The sequence below is a fragment of the Pieris brassicae genome, chromosome 5 (genome assembly GCF_905147105.1).
Source record: "Pieris brassicae chromosome 5, ilPieBrab1.1, whole genome shotgun sequence".
In the NCBI taxonomy this organism is placed as follows: Eukaryota; Metazoa; Arthropoda; class Insecta; order Lepidoptera; family Pieridae; genus Pieris; species Pieris brassicae.
The window spans coordinates 5640996-5661184 of record NC_059669.1 but is presented as its reverse complement, the minus strand read 5'-3'; the positions used below and the strand labels follow the sequence as shown (position 1 = coordinate 5661184).

The window sequence follows — 20189 nt, the reverse complement described above, 5'->3', positions numbered from 1 at the left end:
TTGCGGTTTGTACTAATTTGTACTTACAAATTATCACATCTCTATATATTCTTAAAGTTAAAGAATTTGAAGAATACTACATTTATTATTAAAAAGTGTAAATTAATATTTATAGTGTTATACGTAAATTTGTATTTATAAAACTTTATTATGTAGAATTAAGGATATATAATGCTCAAGTAATTTAAAGAGTTTTCACTCCGTCTTTTGCTTACCCCGTTATGTATTTAACCATTTTGTGTCGTACATAATTCCTATGTAATATTAACTCAAATGATTAAACAAATTGATGTTGAAAGTGTTTTAATTTTATGTGTAAAACATAAAAACTCAATTTAATTAAACAAAGTATGTGTAGCTTCACTATCTTTACACTTTTGCCACCTTATAGGCAGTTTCAATTATCCCTTTACTAATAAAACCATTCCGACGGTAATTAATAAAATCTTGAAAGGCGGTTTTGACTTCAGAGTTGCAAGAAGTTATCCAAATATCGAAAAAAATGGTAATCTGTTGGAGCAAAGCGAGTACGGTGGATGTCTTAGACATTCCAATTGAAGCTCCTCTTATTTGGTAGCAACTGCTGTGCATTGTGTGGTCTAGCTTTGTCGTAAACAGCAGTGGCCTAGAGCGATTAACCAGTCTTGATTGTTTAGCAGCTAACTTTTCCATCATGATTTGCATTTGCTGACAATAGACATCTGCCGTAATCGTCTGCCCAGATTTAAAAAAGTTCAATTTTCATCACAGGTAATGATTCGATTTAAAATCCCTTCATTATTGTGCCGGTTGAGTAATGTAACGGAGCAGTCGAGGCGCGTTAGTCGATTTGCTTCACTCAATTCGTGAGGTACTAAAATGTAGTATGCGATGGATCCGCTTCCGCAATAGACTTGAATTCTTTGTTATAAAGCTTGGTCTCCGGTCGTCTACGGTCTATCTACGTCCTACAAATCGAAATTTCCCGAACGAACACGTTGGAAACAAAAACGCGCTGATTTTTCTTTTGCTATACGTGTGTATGGCGTATATGTGTGTATGGCGACACATCACTTTAGTATACATACTAAAGATTAATAAATAAGTTCCCCTTGTCTGCTATTTAAGAGTATCTTACTATAAGAAAATTTGTGCATATACGTACACACGTAAGAAGTCAAACTTCTTTATGATCTTATTTTTCGAAAAATTATCTGCATATGCAACTTTACAGAAATTGGTTAAAGTTAAATTAGATAAAGTTTAACAAAAGGCTTTTATTATCATAGACATGAATACAAATAATACAATTATTTTAGTTTACCTTATTACTACTAAGATTATTACAGAATTTCATAAATTGTAATAGAGTTATCGTTATTTATATATGTGTGTTATTAATAGCTTCGAATCACTTAGAATCAACCGTGGTAAAGACAAGAAAAAGATGGCGCGTAACCGAAAAATGTTACGCGTAACCGAAAAGTTTGACGGTAAATTTTTTCAAACACCGATAAAGAAGTTTCACTTCAATATATATAAAACGCCATCTAGTAGCATGTAGGTAGGGATTGATTGATTTCCTACGGCTGAAAATTACAAACTGGTTTGTTTTATCTACCAACACCAACCTATTTAGTGTGATAAAAGTGAAATTGCAAATTACAGGCGTATTAGCCTGATGCCAAAATATATATATAACGTTTTTCTAAAGTCATTGTGGCGTAAAATAAGGAAATTATAATAAGAATCAAGCAAAAGCACAAGCTGTAGGAGTCGCCTCGCCTCGAATAAATAATAAATAATATTGTTGTATTGTTGTTAGCAAAGCCTTTGATACAATTTAGCACGGGAAAATATGGAAAAGACTTAAATCACAAGGCTTATAGCATAAATACATTAAAATAATTAGAAATATCTACGTAAATAGTACTGTAAAAATATAACTAGGAAGGAGCAAAGAACAAGAAGTAATCAAAATAGGTCGAGGTTTAAACATGATAATCCATTGTCTCCTGGACTTATTCCGGCAGTTCTCGAGGGGATAAATTCGAAATCTGTATTGGCACAGCGAAGGAATTAAAACCCATGGACAAAACCTATCACATGTCAGATTCCCTGACGACATATTCCACTAAATATCTATCTATACTATCCAATAAAATAGATGAACTGTAAATAAATAAAGTTTTGGCTCAGGAGTAGAATGTTTCACAGAGCTGGTCATTCTGCCAGTGACCACAGCAGTTAGTTTGCGCCTCAGTCGCATAGATAAATAAATATTTTTGGGCGGATTAAAAACTATATTTCGAGAGCTTTTTATTGAGTAAGTAGATGTTTTGTATAACTGCGATTTCTATTTATCAGTGACGCCATCCCCGTAAAGCCAGAATTTCGGTACATTTATTTTATATGATAATTAATGGTCTTAAGGCGATACAGACGAACTATCGAAATAATAGAGCCCGTTATAGACAGGCCAGAAAGGAAGAGAAAAAGATCTATAGGGAAAAAAACGGGAATGTGACGAGCGAGAGGTAAGCGACATAGAACGTCTGCACAAAACAAAGGACCTTCGATTTTTCTACAATAAAGTGAACTTTGGGAGAACAGAATTCAAACCTAGGACAACTGCGTGCCATAATAAAGAAGGTGAAATTGTAAATGATCTCGATGGTATACTGAATAGATGGGACGTACACTTCAATGAACTGCTAAATGGAACTTCTACCAATGCAAATATTACACCTGAACAAGATGATTCGACACTTGACTCTAATCGGAGAGACGACGACTTCTTACCAACGGCTGAAAGATACAAAGTGACATCTCCCCCGCATTTACCACGTATAAAACGGCCTTAGACAGGGTGACGCGCTTGCATGCCTACTGTTCAACATAGCGTTGGAGAAAAGCATTAGTGATGCCGACTAGAAGTTAGAGGTACTATATTTTCCATTTTATAAAGTCCACCCAAATACTGAGGTACGCAAACGACCTGGATCTAGTCACACGTAAAAAAAACCAATTAGCTAAATGTTTTACGAGCCTCCGAAAAGCAGCCAGTTCTATGGGCTTGTCGGTAAATATGGATAAAACAATGTATATGACGACAACACCATTAGGAATTAGAAATCTCTTTGTCGTGGACGACGTAAGCTTTGAACAATGTGTGGAGTTTGTTTTCTTAGGCTCAATGGTGACTAGTGATAAAAATCCCAGCCGAGAGATCAGTAGACGCATCATGATGGCATATCGCTACTACATTGGCCTTTGTAGATATTTCCGATGACGACTTCTTAGGAAGAATACCAAGCTTGTTCTGTAAAAATCTCTTCTGCGACCAGTGCTCACTTATGGTTCTGAAACCTGGCCCCTTAGCATGAAAGACGAGACCTCACTCTTAATTTTCGAGCGGAAGATTCTTCGAAGAATCTTTGGTTCTGTTTGCGACGACGTGGTTTGGCGTATTTGCTAAAATGAGGAACTTTATAACATTCATATAGTGCAACAGGCTCAAGTGGCTGGGACATGTGCACCGAATGGCGAACGACAGAACCCGAAGGTCCTCTGAACTGAACTCACAACCTGTAGCAAGAGAAAACCCGGTACACCGAGGTTACGTTGCTGGGATGGAGTGGTGAAGGACCTCTTAACAATTGGAAACGGGAAGCCTTGGATAGATTGCGATGGCGGAGTGTACTTGAGGAGGCTAAGGCCCTCAAGAGGCTGTATAACCATTAATGATGGTAATGATGATGATTTTTAACACTTTAATTGTCTTTGATATCAGTATTTGTTACAAAGTAGTATGGTAAAAGTACTATTTTATATATTCTCACTTCAAACGTTTAATTTCCTTACAGCTTTTTCTATACCACTTAATACTTATAAGAACTAAACCTAAATATGTGATAAATCCTTTTTTAACAACGGATATCCAATGGATATTTTTTTATAGAAAAAATATGGTAACCATTGAGGGATTCTAGCCCGGATGAAACTATTGGCAATCTACGTTGAATAAAACCAGTCAAAATTATATAATTTTTACGCAAAAGAATATCGTGAAATATAGCACAAACATAATTTAACATACGTTTGCCTATTCTAGCGCAGGTTTTAAGTTGTTAAGTTCTTTATTTTAAAACCTGTCTAGTGCCTACATTACGCCGCGGTGTCCATTTTTTTCCATCCATCCTTTTTCGTAATTATGAACCTTAGATAGAATATTAAATTGTAACGTAAAGAATGATAGCACTCATGTCAGGGCGCGGGTATCCTCGTTATGATAAATGGTGTTGAACTTTTTATCTTGATTCTAAGCAGTGTTGTTTGTGACAATTGTCCCAAAAAGTGTGTAAATAACAGTTTGAATATATGTAATTCTTTATTTTGTTCTCAACACGCATGAATGAATGTTTTGTAGTAGCTATATTAAGAGCTTAGGAAGCACTTGCTTATGAGAGATAATAAAACAGATTTATGCAAAGCTTTTTTTTTAATAGTAGTGTATTGCCACAGACAAACGTAAGGAAACGGAATAGTAAAAAAAAATAATTTTACATCAAACAAAGGATAGGATCATCAGATTATAAAACTAGAGATAGTTTTATACAAAATACTACATTATGGAAAGGAACAGTAATTAATATACACTTATTATACATATGTACTTATAATTTTATATTATTTACAGTAAGAAATAAAAATAACTTTTTATATATTTTATGATTTAAAGATGAAAGCAGAACAGGAACAGATGTAGGTAACGGGATATTGGAAGAAGGATGAGGATGATCGAATAACATGGAGTGGTTATACGGAGGACAGGACAGAATGATATGATTTAAATCACCAATATTCAGCCCACACATTTTAGTATCAATAATATGAAATCTGGTAAGGTGGGCTAGGGTACACAAATGGCCCAATCTCATACGAATGAGAGACGATGTTTCCTTTTTATTGATTTTTTTTTTAAAAACCATTGGTTTCAGTGGTATTGTGGGCTGTATAGATGAATAATATTTACCCTTAATTAAACTTCTCTGAATCCAAAGGTCAGTCCAAGATTTTCGCAGGAAGCGAGGCTAAATCATGATAATGATAATTAACAAATCAAACAAACAAAATAAAATTTAATTAAATCAAAAAACGCGTACGTTCGTATTTCCCGCGCTTCTTATGCAAAGTTTTGTACATAGAAATGTCAGCGCGAAGTTTAATGAAATCTTTAGATGTATTTCCACCACAGATTCGTAGTAAATGGCAATAAATGTAGACAGAATGATTAGAATCAACAGAGCCACAGACATAATAATATTATGATTTATAAGTCTGCACAAAGAGTATTTGTAATATAAAACAATAGCGCTACCACCTTTTATGTCTGGGCCTTAGATTTCTATATCTGTTTCGTTATCATTTAATTTTTTCTTTATTGACAAGTAGGTGATCAGTCTTCTGTACGTTTGACACACGCCATCGACTTTTTGAGTTTAAGGCACAATTGTATACTCTATGTAAAAAACATATGTAGCCATTTCAAGTTTAACAGCAAGTATTCATTTATAAATGTCAAATCACATTGACTTATTTGACGGACGTACGTCAGTCGGACCAATATTTAATAAAATTTATGAAAATAATGTCTACACTAATATAAAGCGTATTGGATATTGTTATTTCTGATATATTGATATCAAGCTATCTAATAATTAAACGACAATAACAGGTGTTAAGGTGTGACGGAAAATCATTCATTCACCATCAGTATATGAAACAGTCGGTGCCCCATCTATTTAAATTAGTTATATTGCCTTAATTGTTTTTCAAACTATTTCCAACATGACTTCTAGAGTGGATTAACGACAAACTCATGTAACTAGTGTAGGTTTCAAATAGTTTTCTTAGGGTTAGCAGGCGGTAAAGATGCCGATGAGCGCAGATGAGGTTTCGGAAACGTTCCCTGTACATTGGCTTGTGTGGAACAATAATTATGAAGAGCTACGTGTTGCTTTAAACAATAAAAAGGTATGTAAATAATATTGATATGTTTTATTATAAATATGATAATTCTTCATTTAGTGAATGAACTCTGCTTAGTATGAGATCATTAGTATAGACTAAAAATGGCCAACAATTCTATCAATAATAAATAGTCTGGTTCAAATGTTTCTTAAACTTTACTAATATATAATATTATTAAGTATTTCTTTATAATGTTGCTTATGATGTAGACAGATTAACTCCTTGGTTCTTGTGACCTTTAGATTTTATAAAATATTATAACATATTAGTTAATTAAAATTAAATGTATACAAATAAAGCTAGCTGTGTGATTGATGCACAATAATAGTTTATACATTTTATTGATTTCAAATCATGAAATAAATTAATATTATTGTTATTTTCCTTTACTTAAGAAACTTAATTGCTTACTTAGAATGAAAAATCCATTGCTTGTAATACTCTACCTTATGAATGTATGTTTGTCTCCAATGTCCAGCAAAATATCATGCTATTAAGCTATAACAGTGTTCTAGATACTTTTGGTTTTGTTTAATTGTAATACAATTGAAAATGTCTTAATATTGTCTGACATTAAGGCATGACTAATCTCATTATAGATAAGTGTGAAGCCCCACAGTGGGGGTGTGTAATGGCTAATATCTGCTCTTGTGTTAGCTGAGTAGTAACTAGTGAGCCTAAATCTTATTAGATATAATCATTGGTGTGTTAGCAAAAGTACCTATTATGGCTACATAAACAATAATTTTCTTCAGTGGCATTGGTTCATTCTCATCTAAGGTTTCAAACGAAAATGTATCACATTCCACAACAAATAATTATAAAAATTAATAATACTTTATGAAACATGTTATATCAAAATTTCATCTCCAACTATTCAGTCAGACTTAGTCAGACTTAGCTGACAACTGTCAGCTAAGCTTTTGACTATAATAAATTGTGAAACTAAACCTTATCTGCATCTTTACCACCTGTTACCCCTAAGAGTCCACTTTGAATGTAACAGTAATCATTAATTCTATTTTTTATTTCACAGTTTATCTTATCTAAATATTTAAATTTATTTACAGTGGAGCTCTGAGGAACTAGAGTCTCGGGACCCACGTGGACGAACACCGCTTCTATTGGCTGTGACATTGGGACATCATGAATGTGTGTGTGCACTACTTGCTGCTGGTGCAAATGTGTGTTGTGAGCGAGATGGATGGACAGCAGTACAAGAAGCAACTGCAAGAGGACATTGTGGATTATTAGCAGCAGTCCTTGCCAGGAGAGACCATGCTAGACATGCTGCTCGTGTTGCTGCATTACCAGCACTGCTGCGACGACTCAGCCTGGCACCAGACTTCTATGTTGAGATGAAGTGGGAATTTACTTCATGGAGTATGTATTTGAATTATATTAAATTTAAGCTAAAACAATTTCAAAAGTATATTTTAAGCAATAAAAGTGCAAATTTGAATAAGCATTGTATATGTGTCTGGTTATTGTTTACTTGGATTTATAACTTGGAATTAACCAAGTGTAAATAAAGTGTTATATGAGAGAATTGTAGTGAAATTTTATATGAATTAATAGTAATATGCTATAAATTTATGTGTTTTTGTTGCCATGTTTCAGTTCCACTGGTCTCCCGAATTTGTCCATTTGACACATATCGTGTTTACAAACGCGGGGCCAACGTGCGAGTCGACACAACTCTACTCGGTTTCCATGACAACCGGTGGGAGCGCGGCGATCGGACTTATATCTTCTCAGGACAGGGTGACTCAGCAAAACTACTAGAGCTGGACCACATAGCTGGAACCGTATGGACTGAAAGGGTCGAAGGAAGTGTCTCTGCCGATGACTGGCCACTCCCACAAGCTTCCCATCTGAATCATCGTCTCCGCACACCTGTCCACATTAACTACCTCGATACAGATAAGATCTGCTTTGAACGCAGCAAAAGTGGGATTTGGGGGTGGCGTCAGGACAAAATGGAAAATGTCAACGGGTATGAGTGCAAGGTATTTGGTGCGAATAATGTGGAGATTGTCTCGAAGACACGGTGGGAACACGTGCCCCGTTCTGAGAGGAGGGCTGTGCGTGCGCCGCCGTTAGCAGGGCTCCTTGCCGCCGCCGATGATGAGGGCGCGCCGCCGCCGCCGCCACCAGATAGAGAAGATGTGGCAGATATGCCCGACTTAAATCCATCTTGGGAGCAATACTTCGATGAGAGTGTGGAGGAATGTGAAATTGGTCGTCCGCGAGAAATTACTTCAAAAGTGCAGAAGTTCCGCGCTACGTTATGGCTTTGTGAAGACTACCCCTTAGAGGTAAGTCCTGCTCTTGTTGGATGCATTAATCATTTTATATAGAATGTTAATACTAAGATTTATATACTGCAGTACGTCTCTGAGTTGTAATTCTTGTATAATAGTATTACTCCATGCTAATGCCAAGCTTAGTCATAGTGAACGAAACCCTAACATTGTACACTTTCAGTTGCAGGAACAAATAATGCCAATCCTTGACCTCATGGCATCTATATCTTCTCCGCACTTCGTGAAGCTAAAAGACTTCATACAGTTACAACTTCCATCTGGCTTCCCGGTTAAAATTGAAATTCCACTCTTCCACGTGATCAATGCAAGAATTAGTTTTGGGAACATATTTGCACGCGACACGAGCGTGCGACACGTTGAATGCGTGCCCGAAGGTGATAGGTTGACGTGTCTCATAGATGACACTTGCTTCGCCATAGGAAGGGGCTACCGGGAAGCTGGGCCGGTATCAGAGGACAGGATCGCCAGCATCGCTGATGATGACGAGGAATTGCTGCATTACGCTATACAGCAAAGTCTTATGGAAGCAGGAACCCAAAGAGACCAGGTATACAGATTATGTACTTATTTAATTTCCTAGAGTATATATATTGTTGTAGAGTAATAAAGTAAGAGTTGACAAATTGTCAATATCTTTCTTGTTTTTCTGTTTTATAATACAAGGTCGAACTTTAAATACTTTGGAAAACACAGATAATCAACATAAGTCAAGTCATTATGTATTAGTCCTATTAATTCAATTCAGATCAGAATTAATTTAATCTTCCTCTTTACTCACGCGGATAAACTAATTTAAATATTTCTTTTTTGTTTTGATTAGTCGTACATAGTAGAACATAGAAATAAATTTGGAAAATAACACTTTTTTAACGGATATAACGGACGTTATGTATTATTATAAACTTATAATTATTTAACACAATTTTAATTTTTTTCAATTTAAAAAAAAAGAGATTTCTTTAAATGTGTAAAACATACGTCTTTTATTAACATAACTTCTATGCTATAAATTTTTCAATCCACAAATCGTCACAATAAATATAAAGAACGCATAATTGTACAAATGTAACTGTATATTCATATCTGCGAGTTATATATAGTATATAATCTGGCTCGAAGGACTAAAAATGAATTCAGCTCAATTATTTCATTTAATTCCATTTAATTGATTTTTTTACCTTGCAAGAAGTTTTCCAATTTTCGAAAAAAAAGGTTATCTGCTGGAGCAAGGTCCAGGGAGTAGGGTGGATGTCTTAGACATTTCAATTGTAGCATTCTGTTGTGCGATGTGTGGTCTAGCTTTGTCGTGAAGCAGCAGTGGCCTTGAGCGATTGACCAATCTTGGTTGTTTAGCAGCTAGCTTTTCAATCGTGGTTTGCAGTTGCTGTCATTAGACATCTGCCGTAATCGTCTGGCCAGATTTAAGAAAGTTATAGTGAACGATCCCGGTACTAGTGTACTCTCACTCGGCTCATATGTAACTTTTTCGGACTCAATTTCACCTTCCTATTTCAATTTGCTTTAAGTGGATTAATACAGTTTATTACTAACACCGCAGCGCAGTTAACTCAGACGTAGTTTGCGAAGGATCCGCTTCCACAATAGCCTTCAATTCGTCATTATGAACTTTCTTGTCATCAACCATTAATCCTTTATCATTTAAGGCGTTTCTGCAGCACTGGTGCCACGGTGGAACTCGTACTCGTAAATGAATCATAGTTGTCGACAAACAAATGCACGTGTAATTGTAAAAAATAGCAATAGCTGTAAAAAAAAAAATTTGTAATTCCTAACCACAGAGGAGATATTTGAGGTTAAAGTTGAACTTAGTCCATATGTAAGGAACTAATCTTTAGCTTTATTGTACATCAATACTGAAGAAATAAATAATAAGAAGAAAGAGCTGGAAACCCTGACACAGGTATTTTTTACTTAAAAGGGTTCCCAAATCTTAAACATTGTAATGCATATGTACTTAAAATGAATAAACACATTTTTTTTAATACTAATAAATATTACAGGTAGATGTGTGGGAAGCTCTCCGAGGAGCTCGGCCTGTCACTCCCACTCCACCTGCGCCCGTTTCCACCGTCACTATTGATGAAGAACTAGAGCAGACTATGCTGCAAAGGTTAATCTTTAATTATTTAATTTCCTCTACGATATAGTCACAAAGCAAGGAACTTTCTTATCTAATGGAAAGTTTTGTTAACACAGACTGAACAACAAATGGTAAGTACAAAATGTCATTTCTATATTTGATATAGTGTTTGCAAGTCAAAGAAATTATTCCCAAAGTACACAAAAATTGGCACCATCTAGTAGATTTGCTATGAATGTACTTTTTAAGCGCGGAACCAGCCTTGAATGTAAAGTTGGACGTCTGATGGAGATGTCGGATTTAATATAAATGATTGGCATAAAGATTTTTTTTTTTTCGATAAAATCCCAAAATCCAATTTAATAAAGCTAATTATATAAAGTGAAAATAGTTTTATGATTGTAAATACTTGGAAATATACTTTAACTCATCTCACAGTTATGTTAGCTGTTATGAAAGCGTGGTTTTAAAGGGTTATTTAGAATATCCAAATAATTATCTATTGTATAAGAATGTGCAAACATATATAGATCTTTCGACAGACAGATATCGGTATAAGGATATTAAATCCCTGTATTATACATAAAATAGCACTAAACATTTCTGAAAATAAAAAAGTTGGACTGGTCAATTCTTTCCTGAACTTTGCCTAGCCATTTGAGCTGGATCCGCGTCTGTAGCGCTAGTATTCTTTGTAGAGCTATTGCGGAGTCATTGCGGATCTCAGCGGGGGCAGTTGAGGAGCAAAAAGAGGAGAGTCTGGAAGTGGAAACTGTGGACGGGGAAGACGAGCTTAAAGCGGCTTTAGCGCTGTCAGCAGCGGAACATGAAGCGAGACGAGCTCAAATAAGGGACGAACAGAAGGCTTTAGACGAAGTGTTACGATTATCGATGAACGATAAATAGCGGTAAGTATTTCAGTGATACCAGATAATAATTTATAAAATACCGATTTTAAGTAGAGCCTGACAAGCGAGTCGTGGAACAAGTCTCTGGCGGCAAATTAAAAAAAAACTAATTCTGCATATAGTTTGAATAAACAATCTTGGTACTTTTGCTAAACTCGATTATTTGTCTAATAAGAATATAGTCTGAAAGTAAATATGTATAAGCACAACGAAAACATTAACTACATCCAAATTAACACCAACATTTCCACTCCACCGAAAACGGGAATAATAAATGTTTATTCAGCATCTGCTGAACTTAAACTTTAAAATATTTATTCATTTGTAACCATAATCAGAATCTGATTAGAGAAATTCGATGCCTTCCAATGATTCGCCACGGACATGTATGAGGAATGGTTCAAGTTCCTCTTCTGTTATTCTATCATACAGTGCAGTTAGACATTATGTCAGTTACTCCACTCGGTTATGCCTTTTTTGGCTTGTATTTTTGGTGGACATATGTTTCGTCCAGGTAAACTATTGTCTTTCCTTCTTGAAGCAGATATTAAAAACTGTTCAATTAGAAGTGACCTTTCACTTTTATTGGTATCAAACTCAAAATACATTGAAAAAAATTTGCAATCAATGTAATGGACTCTCGCAGTTCTGCTACAAAGTTCTTATTGTTGGAGCTTGTTTCTTAGCGCAGTAAAAATCATTTATTTTATTACGGATTTCCGATATCTCAAAATCGTCTAAGGAAACACAGTGTTGGCGAGGGCGATTTTTTTCCGGCGTGTTCCACACACCAAAAAATTCTTGGTTTCAGGAACCTTCATTTTTTATCCTTCCCCTGTTGTGTTGACACCCACTTCTGCAATAATAATAATAATTCGGTTAGATGGTAGATTATTATCACTTACAATACAACTTACACTTACAATAGGTATGAAATACAACCTGTCAGTTTTGATAAACATGCCAACTGGATTCAGAGGTAATCAGATATTCATTCTCAACATCTTTGAGTTGTTTGACTAAGTATTCGATCCGACGTTTAAAATCTACGTCATCAGATAGACTTTAAAACAAAAAATAATTAATGTTGTTGTTGAAACATAATTACTCGTATGTAGATACTAGAACTAAAGTAAAATTCTGTTGAATACAAAAAAAAATATTTTTTTTTAAATCTAGGGCAAGTATCAAAATCTTTGCGTGGGCTGTACTTACATAATTTCGTCAAAAATCGTTGCCTTTACTCCTCAAAGCGCTGAATTATATCATCCTGTCTTTGTTTATAGTTGCTGTTCATTGTATAAAGCAAGCTCCGGGCACTGCTTTTAATTTATTTCGACATTTTCGGCACAAAAACTTACAATAATCACACCACATCAAGAGCTTATAGTCGCATTTAGTTCGACAGTAGTGTGGCCATATGAAGAATTCGAATACGCCTCTCACAACTTGCTTGTCAGACTAGCTAAACTACTCATTATGTAATTAATGTAATTGGGTGTGACTAGTTGTTTCGCGTAGAAAAGAAAAATATGGTTATAGATCACTGATGGTGTCAAATACAGAGTAAAAATATCGTTCTTGCTATAATTAATTTCTGGTATCACTTAGTGGTGACACTTCATAATAGCTAGTTTACATTTCCTAATTTAGGCTGACGGCTGCATATATGCTTTTATTGTGTTAGATATTTTCCGCTAGTGAGAACAATTTAGTGTAATACATTTCAAATTAAATTCTTAAATGAACGTTTTATAAGACCGTTGGTGGTTTTTAATAATATTCTTATGTTAAATATCCAATCTTAGGTTTTCCTGATAGTTATTCTAAATTGTATTTAGAATAGCTTAATACTGTTGGGGTTAAACAAGGTTTGAAACCCGGCCTGACGTCCGAGTCTCGGAAGATTTTTTTTAACATAAATATTGTAATAGTCTAAGGAAAAAGTTTCTTCGCATTTTTTAAGAAAATACACAACATTTTTTAATATAGTTTATTTACATTTAACTAAAGTATGAAGATACCATTTTGTTCGATAACTTTTTGCCATCTTGTAGGTAGGGACATGATATAGAAATTTTGGAGCTTCTGATCAAAATACCGCGTTTTACAACTGGTTTTGGCAGTCCTCTCGTGATGTTAACCTGACACTGTCTAAAGAATTATCCAGAGACCAAAACAGGTAGAAATCTGAAGGTGGTCCCAACCAAGGTCTCTTAATTTTTGCTGAGTGGCTAAAGATGAAGTTGGAGGTCTAGGTTATCATGATGAAAAACCAAACCTCTTCTGTTGATTAATTCCGGCCGCTTTCTCTCAACTTACTTACGCAGTAGAGTTCAGAATCGATGATCCTGCCTGGTGATAACAGCTCATAATGAATCTCATTCCAATCCCACCACACATACAGCATCACCTTGTTGCGAGTTAACACGGTCTGACCGGCCTTTGACCACGACCTTTTTCGCACCTCCTTGTCGTACGTGATCCACTTTTCATCACCAGTTATCAGCTTCTTAGAAAATGGTTCAGTTTCATTACGTAAATGAGTTTCATAAATGTGTACATGGTTTATTAGGTTTCTTTCTGTGAGCTCGTGAGGTACCCAAATATCGAACTTTTTTGTGTACCCAGTTTTTTTCACATGCGCCAAAACTGTTTTGTGGTCAATTCCCATTTCTTCAGCTACGTCGTAACTACTGATATGCCGATCTTGCTCCACTTTTTAAAAAATGCATTCTTTATCCGTAATTGGGCGACTAGAGCGACGTGCATCTTTAACATCAAAATTTCCGGATTGTAAACGCTTAAACCAAATTTGTGCTACTCTCAGACACTGCACTAGGTCCATAAACATGGCGCATTTTTTCGCGGCTTGCGTTGCATTTTTACCTTTTTCGTAGTAATATTTTAAAATGTATCGAATTTCTTTATTAGATTCACTCATCTTGACAGTAAGAAAAATAAATAAAAATCACACATTTTCTTCATTTGAATTTGGAATTATCTTCTTTAAAATTTAAACTTGTAATGATACCAAAACCAGCCCGATACAAATAGTTATAGCCAAAGAGATTTTACTATAGGTTCATACATATTATAATGCGAAAAGACTTTTTCCCCAACCTAATATTATAGGGGAACATTTTTTTTAAAGAATATATATTTATATTTTCAGCCGGAAGTTCAAGCTGTCGCGGCGATAAGGAACATCTTCTGCCGCTATGAATCATATGGTCAGTATTCATAATTATCTCATTTTGACTCTTTGACTTAAATGTTTGACAATTATTTTTTATGAGATTTTGACAGACGTGATTTTACGTGAAGCGGTTTTTTTTTATTTTGATCATAATAAAGTCATAGTGGTCCTAATTAGAAACTTAGTCGAATCTTTGATCTATCAATGACTGAGAGAGTACATATTTCTGTATTTGTGTGTGTACTTACGTAGACGCGTTAGAAGTTATACTTCTTTGGCGTAACAAGATCTTTCAAATTTTTTATCTTTAGCCTTATTCAACGTTTGTAGAAAAAACGAAAAAACTAACAATAGAAAAAAATATACTCTCATCATTGCTCCCTAACGCGCCTAAAGAAGTATACCTTCAAAAAACTAAAATGTTGACTATAGCTAACTTCAGGGTGTCGCTTTTTTGCGATGGTGTGCGCACGCATCGTAAAAAAATTGTAATCATTTCTCCCCAACGCGCCAAAAGAAGTATAACTGCAAAAAGAAACTTCATTCAGTCACTTCTATCTCACTAGGCTTCCTTCCGTCAGTCACTTCCATCTGTCTAGGTTTCCGTCATACCGTTACGTAGCAAGAGCTGCTAAATACTGTCTCAATATTTCGTACTATACTAGCCTAGTCTGTCCAACAACCTGTGATGGCAACACTGATGAAATGATTCCCGCTAACGTATGGATCCAAACAAGTCCAGGGTTGTTATTCTATAACTCAGTTCAGCTCAGTCTTGAAGCGCTACTCAAAATTCAAAACAAAATCCCAATCGCTTTTAAATCGCTAGATTTGCCATTAGAGACTAATTTAGTTTTCAAAATTCCGCTAGATCTGTTGCAAAGTTGTGAAAGTGATAAGCTTCCTTCATGCTAAAAATTTAAAAAAAAAACAAGTTTCGACCATGAACCCTTACCGACTTAATCTAGATTTCGGAGGCATTAACAAATACGTATGAATCTATAAACCATATTTTAGAAAATATATCTATATAACTTGGTAGTTCACAATAATTTTGTAGATTTTTCGTATCCAACAAATTATGAACAAAATCTGCAAAGAATTCCGCTTCACGTAAATGTCCAACGGAACAGGGACGTGTATCGCATTTTATTTTAAGTAGTTATAAGTAATTTATTAAAATTCTAAGTATATTTTGGTGCGATTTTGGTGTGCTAGGCCTGATGACATTATAGTGTTAATATCGAATAGTTAATAACACTATTGCTACGCGGTGACATTATTTGTTCAACTGGCACTAAAAATGCAATTCAAACATATAATCGACTGATTCCATTTTGTTTTTGATCTCGTATATGACCCGTTTATACGAACTTTTTTTACATTTTCTCGATTATCCTTAATTACATTTAAAAATCATTGCAATTTTTTTGGAGTTTCGGTTGTTTGCTATATTGTATTCTACGTTACGTACGTTTGTTATGTTCAGTGTCAATCAGAGAAAATCGGGAGTGTAACAGCGCCATCTATTGTCTATGAATGGCATTAATTTTTATATGTCATCAGTGTAATTTTGTACTTCTTCGTGTTGTATAACTTCGGTGCTGTTTTGATTGATGATATTTTCAGTGAGATATGGAAGAAAATAATTTTTGCTTATGACTTTTATAAAACATTTTACAACAAAAGTCGTTATTTGAAAAGGATTTCGCACTTTTCTTCCATTTCCCACACCTTTAGTTTTAATTATGACTGTACATCGTGAGAGTTTTATGTTTACGATGACGCACGCATTACGTATACGTGTTCGTATACGTTGAGCGAGCTCTTTATTTCTTTCCTACTTTATCAGAAATAAGCATTTAATTATAAATGAATTGAATTTTCCTACTGTTATAACGATGAAGACAAGGCAGGGTAAAACACCCTGAAACTATTTTGTTTGACCAAACACAATATTGATCTGTATCAATTGTTAGTGGTTTCTACGATAACTGTGTGCGTATACTTGTTGTAAATACTTAAATAATATTTTTAATTAAGATGTAAAAGCGGCCAATTGCGCTGGTGGAGCTGCAAATGCGGTAAGACTTAATCCTTCCACAAAATATATTGTAATCAAATCGATTGTGCATAATAAATATACCTATTTATATAGCAGTGTGTTTTCTTTGTACGATATAGGGGGAAATAAGAACCAGACACGTAATTATCTATGTATTTAAAATTTAATTTTCATTACTTATATACAAATTACAACATTCACTATTATAATAGATATTAGTTGTCCTATATTTACACATGTAGTACACTTTAGAAGCGTAATTTCATTTATTCAAGTTAATAAATTACACGAGGAAACTTTTGGAATAGTGAGTAGTGCAAAGGACTTTGCCTTCGCTGGGGCTAGCGTGTACGCACGAATACGTATACACACGTACACGCGTGCACCTCAATTCGGCCGTACGCACACACGCACGCCACGAATTCGGAATAGAAAAAATGGAAATGTACACTAGAAACGTTAACACCGATAACTTGATGCGCTATACTATACAATATACATTACGGCGGTGTGTGCGTGCGCGCGGCCGCCGGAACTCGACCGCACATTCGATACTTATCTAAATAATACATAAATATTCCCAAAAAAATTAACATGAACAATATTATTATTATAATCGATAACTTAAAACACAACGAAAATAAATATTTATTTATTTGCAATAGTAGAATAGTTCCTGGGAGAGGGGCGAAGAGCGCCCTCTCGATGGGGTAGTCAGTCTCTACACACTAATTACAACTATACCACAGTTTGGCCTTTCCGACAACATTACCTTGTCGGAGACCGGGCTAAAAAAATCTACGAGATATCATAGCGTCGCGATTTGAACGAGCAGTTAAATTCTCTTCTGTCGAAAGTAAGATTGTATTACATGGACAGTTCATAGCCTTGTCGGTCTAGAATTTAGAATCATGCCCCCAACTTTGCAGAATAACAATGCGATAATGACAATATTTGTGCAAGTTCGTTGTTGGCATTTCATTTGGCTCATAATCTTGGAACTATATAACGCAGTAGGTAGTGTGTGAGAGATTGGGATTTGGGGGTGTAGTGTCGAGTTCGGACGGATCAGGTCGTCGAGCGGAGTTCCATTTCAACCCTCGGGAACACATGACGCCCGACGCTGACTTGTCTTCTTGGGGGGGTCAGTGCGCGGGCGGAGGAGGCCCGCGCGGGGCGCGAGGTCAGTCACCGGTTGCTGTTACCGTCGTCCAACTCCACGGACTGTTGTAGCTTTTCTGGCTGAAACGAGGAAGATTTCAATACTGATAATTTTATAAACAATCACAAACAACAAACGCGATTAACTACTAGACATTTAAATAACGTTCTTTAATGGCAGCGCTTGTAAAAGTATCCCGACTACTGAAAAGCCTTCAAAGCAGCGAATGTAAATAATGTAATTCCAGTCTCTTAAAGAGTTTTATTTCAAGAAACATGGCGTTCTGTGCCACTAGTAAAAGTATTCTAAACACGGGAAGGTATTGTATAAGAATTTTAACCATACGTCAACATTTTATTTTATTTTTATGTATAATACAACCTCTCGACAGTGATAACAAACAAAACCTTTTTTTTTACTTTTTCAAAGGCAAAAAATGCCTACAAGTTAAAAATATTCTCATAAATTATATGAAATATTTTGGCATGTTAACAAAATGTAATAATAATAGATACGTGTAGTGCCACCCCATGTGAGGGGCGGAACGGGGTGGCACCTCCCCACACCCTGTCACACCCACTGATATTGAGTTGACAAAAATTATTATTAATTTGTTGTACGTAATCATTTTTAGGTTATTATTTTGTAGCGTTTATTTGGCTTTCCATGTTTTATTAATGAAACTAAATAATACTCTTCTAATAACTCTCTCAAGAGATGAGTAAATTTAGTGGGGCTCACTTATTTATCCTTTGACAAACAACATCTAAAGGACAAACAGCAGCTTAACAAACATCAATCAATTGTCAACTGTCAGATGCCAACAACCATGTGTCAAGTTATGACTTGGCGAAATAAACTTCTCTAAATATATAATAATAATAGTGAAGTACAATTATGCAGAGCTTCTTACATTAAAACTACATTGTTCTGTCGTATTTCGAGTTACGATAAAATAATCGTCAAAGAAATCGTATAAACAAGGAGCTCCGTTAGGTATAGGGCTAAAAGATCCTAGGACACTTAACTCTCCGTTTTATTAATTATCTATGTGAGAAATTGTAAATATACGTAATCTATGAACACAAAGTACAGATTTTAAGGAAACTCGTTACGAATCCGTCTCCACTCTCCTCTCTTTATTACCTAGGTAATAGTTGCAGCAGCCATTAATGTGTAATGGTCCATTAAATAGAAATGTATATCTTCACTCGAAGCTACAATTTTATGGACGTCGCAGTTCTTATAATCCTACGTTATACTTAGTAATAATCTCCTATAATGTCGGTAAGTTTTAAAAATTGTCTTTGGTATTTGCAGTCTGTAAATTATAGATTTATTTATTCTAATCAGATATTTCGTTTTATCAAACTTTTATTTATGTATTAAATTGATCAAAATATATTAAACGATCACACAATAAACGAAATGGGATAAAGCAGTTTTAATATTTTATATTAAAGAATCATAGTGTGTATCTGTTTGAAACGTGGCCAGATTACGTGTGGTGTGTAACCTACACCATGGTCATATTTGTTTCCTTTTGCATGTAGGAAGAAACTTCAAAGACTTTTCTTCGCGATCTCTGATTAACTTTTTTTGAGAGACTACAGTGGGACAGCGGCTTTGCACCGTCTTTACAATGTTATTCCGTATTTATACCATAATAAAAGTATAACATACAAATAATAATCAGCAATTCTACCTAAGAGATAAATGCCTATAGGTGTGTAGTAGTCTAGTATAATGATGTTCGCATTGCGCGTCTGTTTGTCGGTGCGTATTATAAACGAAAGGAGATAATATAATGTATGTGCGAACGGAAACGGATGTCGTTTGTAACGATATACAGATAGTATGCCGCCGGCGCTGCCTGCGCTTAATACAAACCCACAGATATATGTGCATTGTCTGAAATATTTTTTATAAACGCCATATAAGGACGGCTTTCCTTACATGGATTGAATTAAGTATACTATCTATCTGTGGTTATACCGGAGTTACCTATGTTAGTAAGTGAATGGTAACACAGGATGGAGATGGGCTATTTCGAAGGAAATTTAGGTATTATTAGGTCCGTCGAAGAGGTAAAACGACGGGAAATATAAATATCGTATAAACTATGAAAATATAGTTTTTGCAAAATCCAAAGACTAAGATGTGCCACAGATGTGTGTCACAGATGACCTGAAGCGAATACAGGAGACTAGGGCACCAAGGGTCATGACAGTGGACGACAAAGCAGAAAAGAGGCAGACCCAAGAAAATATGGATAGATAGCGTTGAAGAGGGTTTAAGAATTATGGGAACGTTTATAAATTAGAGGAGAGTCGCCAAGGATTACTAGTGGAGAATTATTGTGGATGAGCCCAAGAGACATAAAAAATTGTAGCGCCACTGTATGTATGTAGTTGA

The 20189-nt window shown here is 35.2% G+C and overlaps 2 protein-coding genes across 2 annotated transcripts in view; one reads left to right on the top strand and one right to left on the bottom strand.

Annotated features, from left to right (window-relative positions):
- Positions 1–5582: 5582 nt before the first annotated feature.
- Positions 5583–16704, top strand: LOC123709649 (ankyrin repeat domain-containing protein 13D). The gene is made up of 7 exons (XM_045661119.1): positions 5583–6015; positions 7083–7395; positions 7633–8330; positions 8500–8886; positions 10361–10470; positions 11139–11348; positions 14524–16704. Exons 1-6 carry the CDS (start codon positions 5914–5916, stop codon positions 11344–11346), a joined length of 1818 nt encoding a protein of 605 aa, XP_045517075.1. The 5' UTR covers positions 5583–5913; the 3' UTR covers positions 11347–11348; positions 14524–16704.
- A 58-nt stretch (positions 16705–16762) lies between these two features.
- The window catches only part of LOC123709776, a 37329-nt gene continuing 33902 nt past the window's right edge, over positions 16763–20189 (bottom strand). Inside the window, exon 2 of the mRNA XM_045661316.1 lies at positions 16763–17854. Coding sequence (XP_045517272.1) covers positions 17797–17854 — 58 coding nt within the window. The 3' untranslated portion in view covers positions 16763–17796. The remainder of the gene's footprint in view (positions 17855–20189) is intronic.

Excerpts from the sequence above, each read along its gene's own strand:
- LOC123709649 (XM_045661119.1), top strand. The coding sequence starts at position 5,914 with ATGCCGATGAGCGCAGATGAGGTTTCGGAAACGTTCCCTGTACATTGG. Across the intron at positions 8,331-8,499 it reads GTGAAGACTACCCCTTAGAG|TTGCAGGAACAAATAATGCC; the intron begins GTAAGTCCTGCT and ends GTACACTTTCAG. Across the intron at positions 8,887-10,360 it reads CAGGAACCCAAAGAGACCAG|GTAGATGTGTGGGAAGCTCT; the intron begins GTATACAGATTA and ends TAAATATTACAG.